The following is a 12,708-nucleotide window of genomic DNA, read 5'->3' as shown; positions in this document are numbered from 1 at the left end:
ATCTATTATTTGTTTCCTAAAGCAAATTGCATTTATGAAAGAGATTCGTTGATTTGGCTAAGCTAGGAAAGTTAGATCCGTGATCTTTTGTCATTAGGAAAGTGTTGAAAATAAACCGTATTAAATCCATTATTTGTTTCCTGAAAATCTATTATTTATTTTCTAAAGCAAATTGCATTAATGAGAGAAATTCATTGATTTGGTTAAGGTAGGAAAGAATCTATTATTTGTTTCCTAAAGCAAATTGCATTAATGGAAGAGATCCGTTAATTTAGTTAAGGTAGGAAAGAATCTATTATTTGTTTTCTAAAGCAAATTGCATTTATGAAAGAGATTCGTTGATTTGGCTAAGATAGGAAAGTTAGATCCGTGATCTTTTGTCATTAGGAAAGTGTTGAAAATAAACCGTACCGGACTACCAACTCCTTCATTAGGTTTTTTTCGCTGGTTAATCTTGGTAGGTCTTTTTTCGTTGGTTAACCTTCGTAGGTCTATTTTTTGGTACGTGGATGGGTGCGGGTTGGGGCCTCAGGAGGAGGTTTTTTCGGTTTCTGGTGGATAAGTCAGAGGTGGGAGTGAGGACGGAAAAACCGGACGAAAATGGTGGGACGAAAATAAACCCGGAACGGAGACTACCAACTGCTTCATTAGGAGTAGAGATTTTAGGTACGCCCAATGGCGGTCATGTCTTTTAATCAAAAATAGAAAAATGTTGACGTGTTTTTGGTGGTTGTTTGGTGAAGAGCGAAACCGATACGAGATCAGCATCGACGAGCCAAGACTTAGGAGCAGTGTAGGCTGCCCCTAGAAACGGCCTGAGCAAATGAGCTTGGTTAGGGACGTGGAGTTTTTAAGCTCGAGCTCAAATGCTCCTTCATGAACAGTAAATTCGAAAAAATAGAAAAAAATTCAACAAATTCTGAAGAAAAAAATTGGTGGCAAACTTTACAAAATGTTTGTAGTGCGTGCAAAAATTCATCACAAAATCACATCGGTGCAAGGCGGGGTAAAAAACAAAACCAATACTCTGAACATGTTACTTTCAAATGCATCTGGGAGCTCTGATTTTGTTTTGTTTTTTGCCACGAGTTGTCCAATGTGATTTCATGATGAAAATTTGCATGCACTTCAAACATTTCTTCAAGTTTGCCAAAATAAAATTCAGAATTTTTTGAATTTTTTATATTCAATTTTACTGTTCATGGTAGTAACATTTGAGCTCGAGATTACAAGGATACTTTCGCTTGGTTAGAGCATCTATAGCCGGACTTTCTGACCGGGTGGACGACTTGGTCAATGACAGGTTAGTTCTGCCCGACCCAATCGGCCTCTTCAAACAACCCTTCAGGCTGACCGGCACCCCTAATATCCAGCCCATATATATGGGGCGGATATGGGGTGTTTCGAACACGTCTGGCATGTTAGCCTGGCCCACACTGGCCCGCATGGACCCCCACTCCGTCCCTACAAAAAATCCCAGACCAAACCCTAGCTTCACTTTCACTCTCTACTCCGCTCCCCGTCGCTTCTCCTACCCCTCTTGGTCCCTCCTCTCTCGATGTCGAGCTCCGGCAGCGGCGGCGATGTTGGATCCGGCAGCGAGGATGATCCCATCAACTGGGATGCGTTCGTCCGCGAAGCGGAGGCAGGCGACGACGTGCAACTGGCCCTCCACATCGTGTTGCAGCGGTCGCGAGTCGACATGGGTGGTAGCTTGGGCTTCGCTCCGTCCCCTATCACCCGCCGCCCTAGCGTGAACGTCAGCGCTGATATATCGTGCACCGTGCACCACGCACAGCTCCGCGCGCTCTACTGTGCTGGCCCGACGCCGTCCAGTCCCTCCAGCAGCAGCTCCTCACAGACATCGATGGGTGCTCCTGCCCGCATGGCCGGCGTCGCAGACGCTCGAATCAGAGGCGCCTGCCGCCTGCCGCCTGCCACGAGAGGCAGCGGGCTAGGAAGAGGGCGACGATGTCAGAGGCGACCACATCTCCCTCTCGCCGGCTCAAAAAGATCAAAACTAATTTAGGTTTTTGGATAAAGAGATTAGGTTGGGTGACTAAATAAAATATTGGCTTTATTATTTACTCCCTCCGTACCAAAATAATTGAAGTTCTACGTTAGACCGAACTCAAATTTGGTTAAGTTTCACCTTAATTTCCGTTCCGCTCTCGGTCGCTTCCCCTACCCTCCCAGTCCCCTTCTCTCTAGATGCTGAGCTCCGGTAGCGGCGACGACGATGGATTAGGCAGCAAGGACAATCCCATCGATTGGAATGCCTTCGTCCGCGAGGCGAAGGCGGGCGACGACGTGCAGCTGGCCCTTCGCATTACGCTGCAGCGGTCGCGAGTCAACACAGGTGGTAGCGCGAACATCGGCACCGGCTTGTCACGCATCGCGCGTAGCTCCGCGTGCTCTACTGTGCTGGCTTGACGCCGTCTAATCCCTTCGGCGGCAGCTCCTCACGGGCATCGGTGGGTGCTCCTGCCTGCGTGGCTGGCGCCGCAGACACGGAGGTGCGTGCCGCCTGCCGTGAGAGGCAGTGGGCTAGGGAGAGGACGGCGAAGTCGGAGGCAGCCGTATCTTCCTCTCGCCGGCTTAAAAAGATCAAAATTAATTTAGGTTAAAAAGATCAAAAATAATTTAGGTTTTTCGATAAAGAGATTAATTTGGGTAAGTCTAAGTAAAATATTGGCTTTATTATTTACTCCCTCGGTTCCAAAATAATTGAAGTTATACGTTTGACCTAACTCAAATTTGGTTGAGTTTGAACAAATTTATAAAAAAGTACATTAACATCTAGAACATCAATACAAAAAATATTTCATACTGTGTGTATTTGATATTTGATATTTTAGCATATACTTTTTAATAAATTTGATCAAACATACAACAAATTTAAAACTTGAATTGTTTTGAAATAGAGGTAGCATGAAGAAAATTATACCAGAAACGCCCGATTTTGTTTTTAGGGTCCAGCAGCCCACTTCGCTTTTTTTTTCCACGGGAAGCAGCGGCGGTTGGTTCGAGTCGAGCACGGTCGGACTCGAAGGAACAGCTGGCGTCGAACCCAAACCTGGCTGCATCGGTCGGTCGGTCCCGTATAGTCGGTACGGCGTATACGTAGCTAGCACGCTACCGTATACGTACCGTACCGTAGTCGGACCCGATACGGCGTATAATACCTAGCGTCGACGCCCAAACTCGGCAAATCCAAAGCTCGCAATCAATCGCAAAAGTTTTCGCGCGAACTCCAATCTCCTGCTCTCCGCTCCAATCGCCCGCCGCCATGGCTCATCATCGACGCCGCAGCTGCCTGCGCCGTGTCCTCACCATCGCCGGCGGTGTGTCAGCCGGCCTCCTCCTGCTCGCCGGCGGCCATACCTACGGCCACGGCCAGCTCTTCTCGCCGTCCTTGCTGCCCCTCGGCCTCGGCGCCGACTGCTCGCCGTCCTTCGCCCCGCCCCCCTTCGCCCCGCCGCCCTCCGCCCTCTCGCCGCTGCCGCCCTACCTCCTGTCGGACTTGGAGGCCGACGCCTCGCCCCCGCAGCCGGAAGCCAACCTCCCGCGGCGCCTTCTGCCCATCCACCGATCGCCGCCCTGCCTCCCCTCGAACTCGGAATCGGGGGCCGACCGCTCGCCGCCGCAGCACGACGACGCTGATGCCGTCTTGCTCCCGGACTGGGAGGTCCTTCTCTTGGCTGACGCCGAGCTTGGCGGCGGCGCGGGCAATGGGAAGGCGACGTGCGCCTTCCAGGGTGGGGCGTCATCCCCGGCGAGCGCGCTCGGGAGGCTGCCGGGGTCGGCCCGCCACGGCTACGTCTGCCCAATGCCCGAGCCTGTCCGGAGCCTCCAGCCGCTCCAAGCGCCATTGCTGCTCCCCACCTCCGCTGCCTCTGCTGATTGCCCTGGCCGCACGTCGTTGCTGAATTGGAGCGGCCCGATCGCCTTCAGCTCTGCAACTCTCGACAGTGGCGATGTCCTTATCTTTGCAAAGGGCGTCAACCATGCCGCTGGCGGAGTCCGGTGCATCTATCGCCACTGCGGCGACGCCCATGGCCATGGCGTGGTGGCCTCCTTCCCGGCCATCACGTCCGTACAGCAGGTTACCCGGTGCCCTGCTCCACCGATGCATCTCAACTCCAGGAACGCAGAGTTGCGTGTCACGGTGGCAGCCACCGGCGAAGATCCCATCCCCTCAATTGCAACTTATCGCCCACAGCAGAGTCAGAGTGGCTTGGTGGTGACACCGGCCCGAAAGAAGTTGATTTGCGCTTGCACTATGGTCCACAATGTGTCCAAGTTTCTTCGCGAGTGGGTGCTGTACCATGCCGCTGTCGGGGTGGAGCACTTCTTCCTGTATGACAATGGAAGTCAAGATGACTTCGCAGATCAAGTCGCTCAGTTGAGGTCAGCCGGAATCAGCATCACTACCGTGCCTTGGCCGTGGATCAAAATGCAGGAAGCTGGCTTCTCCCATTCTGCTGCAATGCACCAGAGTTCTTGCAAGTGGATGGCATTCATAGATGTCGATGAATTCATTTTTTCGCCAAACTGGAAAGGATCCGAGAAACCGTCAAAATCAATGCTTGAAGCGCTTCTTCCCGTCGATCCAGACGTCGGGCAGGTGTATCTGTGGTGCTTTGATTTTGCTCCCTCTGGCCAAACATCACACCCACAGGAGGGTGTCATCCAAGGATACACATGCCGTCGAAAGATTATTCTGCGGCACAAATCGCTCGTTCTTCTTGCTGCGGTGAACCATTCTTTGGAGAATGCAATACACCATTTCACGCTCAAGGATGGTTTTAGAAGCATACGGAACTTGCAGGCGCGGGTCAACCATTATAAATACCAGGCATGGAGTGAGTTCAAGCATAAGTTCAAACGGCGAGTGTCCGCCTACGTGGCTGACTGGAGAGATCCGATCAACCTTCAGTCCGCTGATCGGGCCCCCGGCTTAGGACTTGACGGAGTTGAACCGGTTGATTGGGCGCAAAGGTATTGCGACGTCAAGGACAATCTGCTTCAGCAGTTGAGCGCAAGATGGTTTGGTAATGGATTGGCAACTCTGGGATCTCAGGATACTTAGGCTCGACTGTATCTATAACCTGCGGTTTTCTAGAAGGATCTAAAGGCATTAGAGACGGAATTGTAATCTAGTTTAGACTTGTGTCCTTGCCGGCCAAGGTCTATCTAGAAAACCAATCTGTACATCGCTTGCCATGTTAGGCACCAATAAATAAACATCACGCGGCCTCCAATGGAGGTAGAGACGCTTCCACAATTCTCACATGGTATCACGAGCCATCTTCCTCTTTTAGCAATTCATCTAGATTGATCTGATCATGCCGAGCTCTTCCTCCAGCTGTAGCGCTTCATCGACACCACCAACGCCGTCTTTTGAGGAATTCCTGTCCAGCACTGATAACGATGGGAGGCAACACTGGCAAATCCATTCATAAGGTTCATAGGATGGCAGTTTAAGGTTGCTGAAGGTATTCTTCTTGGATTGGTTTCTTTCACTTGGGCTCGTCTCTTAGAATACTTGGCTGGAAGCCCCTGATAGTTAATACATCAATAGCTTGGATGGTTCTGTTTTGTTCTTTTTAGATTTATAACTCTTCAAGAATTATAATGGAGTAATTTCTAGGTTTTCTTGAAGAAGAGCTTCTATCGCCTCTTCAGTAGTCTATTGGGATGAACTTTCTGAAGCATCCCGTCAAATACTGATTACTATCAGTACATATACCTGATATTTGCTGTCATGTGTACTGCATACTGTACGGTACGCTGTTAACTTATCCAGGATTCCACGGTCTGCAGTAATAATGGAATTTGTCACTGGAAGTATTATCTAAGTGATATATTTCAGGTTTGGTATCACTTCTGCTCTAGGTAGGAGATCTTTGACCAGGATACGGAGAATTCATGGGCAATGTAAAAATTTCAGCATGATATTTTCAGGCAGTGGTTACTTGAGTATCAGTATTCTTCTGTGTTCTGTTTTGTTCTTTTTGTTCAGAATTAATGATTTACCAGTGCTGCTCATTGCATGCTTGCCGCAAACTTAAAAAAAAGCATCTGATTTTGATAAATGCTCTTTCTTACTGAACTAGCTTCAGGACAGATGACAGGTTTGCTAGAAAAATTGATCTTTTTTGCACATTGCAGGTTCAGTACTAATTTCTTGAAAATTTGTGCTTTTTGCAGCACCAACCTGTTGAGCCATGAGATCTGAACCAATGAATTCAGATAACATCTACCATGTTTACGGATCACTACATGTCCCGTTGGAACAATGTGAAATCCCTTTTTCGGTAACCATCTGAATTCTGAACACACACTTCCTGCTTTTTCTGAATCATTCAGTGTCATGCATTGCATGCTCGCTGCAATCTTCTAAAAAGAACTTCATATTTTTCTTGCTAAATGTTCTCTCTTACTAAACTTGCTTCAGGACGAACAACAGGTTTGCTACTTAATTCTCAAAAAAGTCGTTCTTTCGCATCACCATGCTGTGGAACCATGAGGCCTGATCCAATAAATTCAGAGAACGTTTACTATGTTTATGGATCACTATATGTCCTGCTGGAACAAGGTGAGATCCTTTTTCAGTAACCATTTCATTTCAACACGCATCATGCTTTTCCGAATATAACTGAACATCTGAAGCAGCCATGGTGTACTGGTGTATATTTTTTAACATAGCCAGTCAGCACCTCCCTGTTTGATTGCTATATACTTCCTTGTGAGAAAATTATAAGGGCAGCCCGGTGCATGTAGCTTCCGCTTGTGCAGGGTCCGGGGAAGGGTCCGGCCACTTTCTTGCTAGAAAATTATAAGGGATTTTCTTAAATACTCCAAAAGAAAGAATGATGCTCTAGCATTCATCTATTGTCATTTGTTCTCTTCTATACATGACATTGATGCCCTATGTTTGGGTAATATGTATAGAATTAGTTCTGTTCTACAAGGCCCTGATATCGTCGCATTGATGAGTTGATAGAAGCAGAAATGATCTTATAAAAGTTTACAGAGGGAGTACATGTGGTAGGAGCTAGGGCCCTACCGGATCTAGGGCGTAGGTTGTAGGGGAAGGAGGGGGAAGGGCGAGGGCTGGTGCGCAGCGGCCGGCGGCGTGGCGCCGTCCTTGTGACGGGAGCGGCGGCGGCGAAGGCAGGAGGCGGCTAGGGTTTAGGTCTCCCGGCTCCCTAAGGGAAGCCGAGCAAATATTGATTGCTTCTTGCTTGATTAGATTGATACATCTCCTCTCCTTATATAGAGAGGTTTACTTGACTCCTAAGCAAACGATCCTAATACGATAAGATAATTGGGCTAAGCCCCTAATTAAGATACTTGGGCTATAACCCACTGGGCTAAGCCCCTATGCCGGTCATAACACTTCTCCCCGCCTGCACAAACAGCTCGTCCTCAAGCTGTAAGGTGGGGAAGCGCTTGCTGAACTCCTCGAGGTGATCAACCAGCGTCAAACACCTTCGCGACAGCTGGGGCGGCAAGGTCGGCGGCGATGGCGTCCTCCGGAATGTAGTCTGCAACCTCCAGGTAGAAGAGTCGCGGGCAGGCGTGGCTAGGCGTGTAGGGCTCGTCACAGTTGAAGCACAACCCTTGGCGGCGACGCTCGAGTAGCTCGGCCGAGGTGAGCCGGCGGAACGGGCGTGTGAAAGAACATGTGGTGCCCCCATGTTTGGTTTTGGTAATTGACGACAATCTCTATGGACTAATGGTTGCCTTGAGTTATATTTGAAGGTTTTGTCCATAGGCTTTTCTTGGAGTACATGTGTTGGTTTCAAGGAGAGTTTGTGTTGACCAAGGTGCTATTAAGGAATTATCCAAAGATTGGTCATGTGAGAGTTGAGCTTATTGCAAGCATGTCTTGAAGAAGAAGATTGTGTGATCATTCATGTTTACCTTCAAGACATCATCCAAATGAAGAGAGTTGGAAAGATTCTAGGTTAATCAAGACTAAGTCAAGAGTGAATCAAGTTGATCAACTCACAAAGCGTAGAAGATGTACCGAGAGGGATCAAGTGATCCCATGGTATGGTAAGCATTGTCCATTGTGCTTTGTGTACTAACCCATGGTCTATGTGAGAGTTCTATGTGGGGTTAGGTACGTGTTCATGGGCTTGCGTCAAGAGGAAGATATCACTCAACCCATGGAGAGGATGACATCAAGTGGTGATCGTCATCAAGATTGCCGTGTGCAAGTTCAAGTGGAGCATCACGAAGAGATCAAGTGCTTGAAGCTTGCCGTCCATTGTGGTGACAATGGACTTGTGAAGATGTGCCGAAGAGTGGCTCACCCATAGTGGACTATGGGGGAGTAATCATCTAGTCTTCATCGAGCCAACGCAATCAAGAAAGGTGGTCCAACTTGAGGGAGTCAAGATCGTCATCATCTAGCTCAAGTGGACCATGTGCAAGGCAAAGGTTTGCCCTTGATAGGTTTTCTATTTTACCGGTCTCATGGTGGTAGTTGGGAGACCGGGTTATAGGATCGATAGCCGTACTATCAAGGGGGGCTCTCAAGTGAGTAGCTTGATCGCATCGTTCGTCGAGAGCTCAAACCATTGCATCCTTGCATCATGTTTCTTGGTTCTTGTTTGGTTCTCTTTGTGAGTCTTAGAGCTTATGGTCATCTTGATGACAAGCTTGAATTCATCGAAAACGGAGTTTGCATGCGTCTTCTATGATGTTTTCGATGTTGGAGGTTTTACCGGTCTTATCCGAGGAAGGGTTCTCACCATTTTCTTTTGAGCCTTTTCTCATTTGCTTCTTATTGGTATTTCTATCAAGATTGTGTTAGCCCTTGTCGCTAGCTTTCCAACAAACTTGGTTTCGTCGAATTCGGAGTCCGTTTGCAGAAGTTGTGTCAGTTTTGGTGTTCTGAAAAGGCTGCAGTGGTACTACCGTGGACAGGAGCGGATGTAATTTTTTACTACCGCTCTTGGGAGCGGTACTACCGCTTGGAGCAGTACTACCGCGGCTACTTCCTCTCGGGACCAAAAACTCGTCACAAGTCCAGCGGTGATAGGCACAGATGTAATTTTTTAGTACCGCTCGCAAGCAGTAGTACCGCTACCCTTAGCAGTAGTACCGCTACCCCTAGCGGTAGTACCGTGAGGTCAAGCGGTACTACCGCTCCGACGGTTCTTCTGGCTTTTTGCCTCCTCGCTGTTGTGTTTCAAAGGGCTACTACCGCCCTAGCGGAAGTAAGCGGTAGTACCGCTCGATGCGGGCTGTGACCATAACGGTTGGATTTTTCCCCACCTATAAAAGGGGGTCTTCTTCCCCAATGAACCTTATCCTTTGAGCTCGTGTTCTTCCCCCATTGTTGACCTTCTTTGAGCTTGCTAACTCTCAATCCCTCCATGGATTCTTGCTAGTTTTTTAGGGAAAAGAGAGAGATCTAGATCCACATTTCCACCAATCACTTTCTCCTCTATGCGAGGGGAACCCCTTGGATCTAGTTCTTGGAGTTCTTGGTGTCCTCCTTCTTGTTCTTCCTCTCATTTTCCTCCCTAGCATTAGTTGCTTCGGTGGGATTTGAGAGAGAAGGACTTGGGCACTCCGTGTGCCCTTGCCATTGCATTTGGTGCATCGGTTTCAGTTCTCCACGGTGATACGTGGAAGTTACAAGTTGAGAAGCTTATTACTCTTGGGTGCTTGGTACCCTTGAGCTTGTTCCTCTTGGGTGCTTGGGCGCCCTAGACGGTTGGTGGTGTTCGGAGCTCAATCATTGTGGTGTAAAGCTCTGGGCAAGCATCGGGGTCTCCAATTAGGTTGTGGAGATCGCCCCGAGCAATTTGACGGGTACCGATGACCGCCCCCAAGGGTTGCCATTTGTACGGGTTTGGTGACCACCCTCAGGGGTCCCTTAGTGGAATCACGACATCTTGCATTGTGCGAGGCGTGAGATTACGGTGGCCCTAGTGGCTTCTTGGGGAGCATTGTGCCTCCACACCGCTCCAAACGGAGATTAGCATCCGCAAGGGTGTGAACTTCGGGATACATCGTCGTCTCCATGTGCCTCGGTTATCTCTTACCCGAGCCCTTTACTTATGCATTTTACTTTGTGATAGCCATATTGTTTCTTGTCATATATCTTGCTATCACCTAGTTGTTTATCTTGCTTAGCATAAGTTGTTGGTGCACATAGGTGAGCCTAGTTGTTGTAGGTTTTGTGCTTGACAATTAACCGCTAGGTTTATTCCGCATTTGTTCAAGCCTAAACCGTAATTATTTTAAAGCGCCTATTCACCCCCCCCCTCTAGGCGACATCCACGATCTTTCAGCGTGCCGCGGTCGCGGCGAGGGGTGCTGCGGAAGCCTGAACAGGCCGACCCGGAGCGGGATCTGGCCAGGTTAGCGACCTAGTGGCTCGGGACGGTGACTCCTGCTGGACGGCCACCGCGCGGCGCTCGAACGCGCAGGCGTAGTACATGGCCGTCTGGATATCCTGGGGTCCCTGAAGCTGCACGTCCACGCGGATGTGATCCGGAAGTCCACCGACAAAGAGGTCGGCCCGCTGCTGCGCCGTCATGCCCGACAGGTGGCATGCCAGGGCCTGGAAACGGTCGGCGAAGTCCTGAACTGTGGAGGTGAAGGGAAGGCGGCCTAGCTCCGCCAGGCGGCTCCAGCGGATCGGGGGCCCAAAACAAAGGAGGCAGAGCTCGCGGAAGCGCTCCCAAGGGGGCATGCTACCCTCGTCCTGCTCGAGGGCGTAGTACCAGGTCTGGGCTGCACCGCGGAGGTGGTAGGATGCCAGCCAAGTGCGCTCCGACGCGAGCGTGCGCTGTCCACGGAAAAACTGCTCACACTGGTTGAGCCAGTTAAGCGGGTCCTCCGTGCCGTCATAAGTGGCGAAGTCGATGTTGGCGAACCGTGGCGGCGTCTGGGTCGGCGCGCCATGGCCGACCGGCTCGGCGGTGCGGAGCAGTGATGATGACGGCGCCCGGTCAACGGTGGGGAGACCGCCATAGGCCCCCGTGGAGCCAGACGAGGCCCCAGACTGCAGCGTGGGTACTGGTGGGTCCCCGGCCTCCGTGTAAACTGGCGGTGGCGACGTCTCTGTTAGCCAGGCCGGGATCTGGGGCGGTGACGGCGGAAACCAGACCTGCTGGATCGGGAGGCCTCCCGGTGTGGACTGGCCCAGTCCGGAGCTGGCCGGCGGCGGTGGGAGCTGGACCGGCGCGGTTGGCGCGGCTGGGGCCGGTGCGGGCCAGTGCGGCCACTGCGGCGCTGGGGCGGGCGCGGATGGCGCCGCGAGAACCGGCGCGGGCCACTGCGGCCAGGACGGCACTGGGGCGGGCGGCGGCTGGAACGACGGATGGGCCCCGGCGATCGCCGCGGGTACCGAGTACCAGGGCAGGTGCAGCAGCGGCGGAGGCGGCCCGCTGGGGTGCCCCGCCTGGAACGGCGGCAGCGGTGGCCCGCCCATTGCAGGGGCGCCCTGGGACGGCCACGGCAGCACGGGGTGGCCATAGGCGGCAGTAGTCGCAGCTGGCGGAGGTGCGGGCGGTCCGGCCAGGTACAGATGGATGCCCTGGACGGCCGTCACGAGATCCCGCAAGATGCTGGTGACTTCTTCCGGCGTGAAAACGGCGGTTGTCGGCGCAGCGGAGGTGACCGGGGCCGGCGGCGTGGGAGAACCGGCGGTGGTGACGGTGACCGGGGCCGGCGGTGGTGGGGAACCGGCGGTGGTGATGATTGGCAGCGGCGGCGTTGGCGTTGACGAAGACATGATCGAGCCCGAGTCTCTGGATACCAAATTGGTAGGAGTTAGGGCCCTACCGGATCTAGGGCGGAGGTTGTAGGGGAAGGAGGGGAAGGGCGAGGGCTGGTGCGCGGCGGCCGGCGGCGTGGCGCCGTCCTTGCGACGGGAGCAGCGGCGGCGAAGGCAGGAGGCGGCTAGGGTTTAGGTCTCCCGGCTCCCTAAGGAAAGCCGAACAAATATTGATTGCTTCTTACTTGATTAGATTGATACATCTCCTCTCCTTATATAAAGAGGTTTACTTGACTCTTAAGCAAACGATCCTAATACGATAAGATAATTGGGCTAAGCCCCTAATTAAGATACTTGGGTTATAACCCACTGGGCTAAGCCCCTATGCCGGTCATAACAACATGGCTGCAGGAGATAGGGTCTGCTAAGGCCACGTGGATGTGGTGAGTGAAGCAACTACATTATTACTCCAGGGGCTAAGGTTCTATTTTAATCATACGATGAGTATGGGGTCTGCAACATACTCACATAGTTGCAAATCTGAAGCACCGGTTAGCTTGTTGGCTAGCAGTATAAATCAGAACCGGGTACTTTTATCTGTTGTGAAGAATATAAATATTTTTTTAGTGATCTTGTGTGCATTTATAAAAATCTGAAGGTGGTCATGATTAGGCTGACCAGTAGGCTTTTGTTCTGTGTGAACAGAAGAAGGAAGATGGTACCTAATAGAACCAAAGTAATTGATCCTCTGATGTGCATTTATAGAAATAAAACAGAATAGCTTCGAAAGTAGATCACTCGTAAGGATCTATGGAAATGCCTTTCTTTCCCAAGCTTATCGACTGCATATCTCCTGGTACTGTCGTCTGATACGTCGCGGTTAAGTTATTTGTTATCCTGTTCTTTAAAAATATAAGCCTTGCCAACTGAACTGGTAATTATAGCCTTAGTGCATTGAT

At 50.9% G+C, this 12,708-nt stretch overlaps 1 protein-coding gene across 5 annotated transcripts in view; it reads left to right on the top strand.

Moving 5' to 3' along the window:
• Positions 1-12,708, top strand: part of LOC123096120 (glycosyltransferase family 92 protein RCOM_0530710) — a 24,932-nt gene that overhangs the window by 10,213 nt on the left and 2,011 nt on the right. The window contains exons 1-4 of one of the 5 annotated variants that reach the window (XM_044517741.1): positions 2,132-5,269; positions 5,369-5,498; positions 6,214-6,320; positions 6,461-6,601. In XM_044517741.1, the coding sequence (XP_044373676.1) occupies positions 3,290-5,092 (1,803 nt within the window). In that variant the 5' untranslated portion in view covers positions 2,132-3,289 and the 3' untranslated portion in view covers positions 5,093-5,269; positions 5,369-5,498; positions 6,214-6,320; positions 6,461-6,601. The other 4 variants (XM_044517742.1, XR_006446468.1, XR_006446469.1 and 1 more) reach the window with 4 other exon arrangements.

Source organism: Triticum aestivum, chromosome 4D, assembly GCF_018294505.1.
Source record: "Triticum aestivum cultivar Chinese Spring chromosome 4D, IWGSC CS RefSeq v2.1, whole genome shotgun sequence".
Classification (NCBI taxonomy): domain Eukaryota; kingdom Viridiplantae; phylum Streptophyta; class Magnoliopsida; order Poales; family Poaceae; genus Triticum; species Triticum aestivum.
Note: the sequence above shows the minus strand (reverse complement) of the source record. Positions and strands in the feature narration are given on the sequence as shown.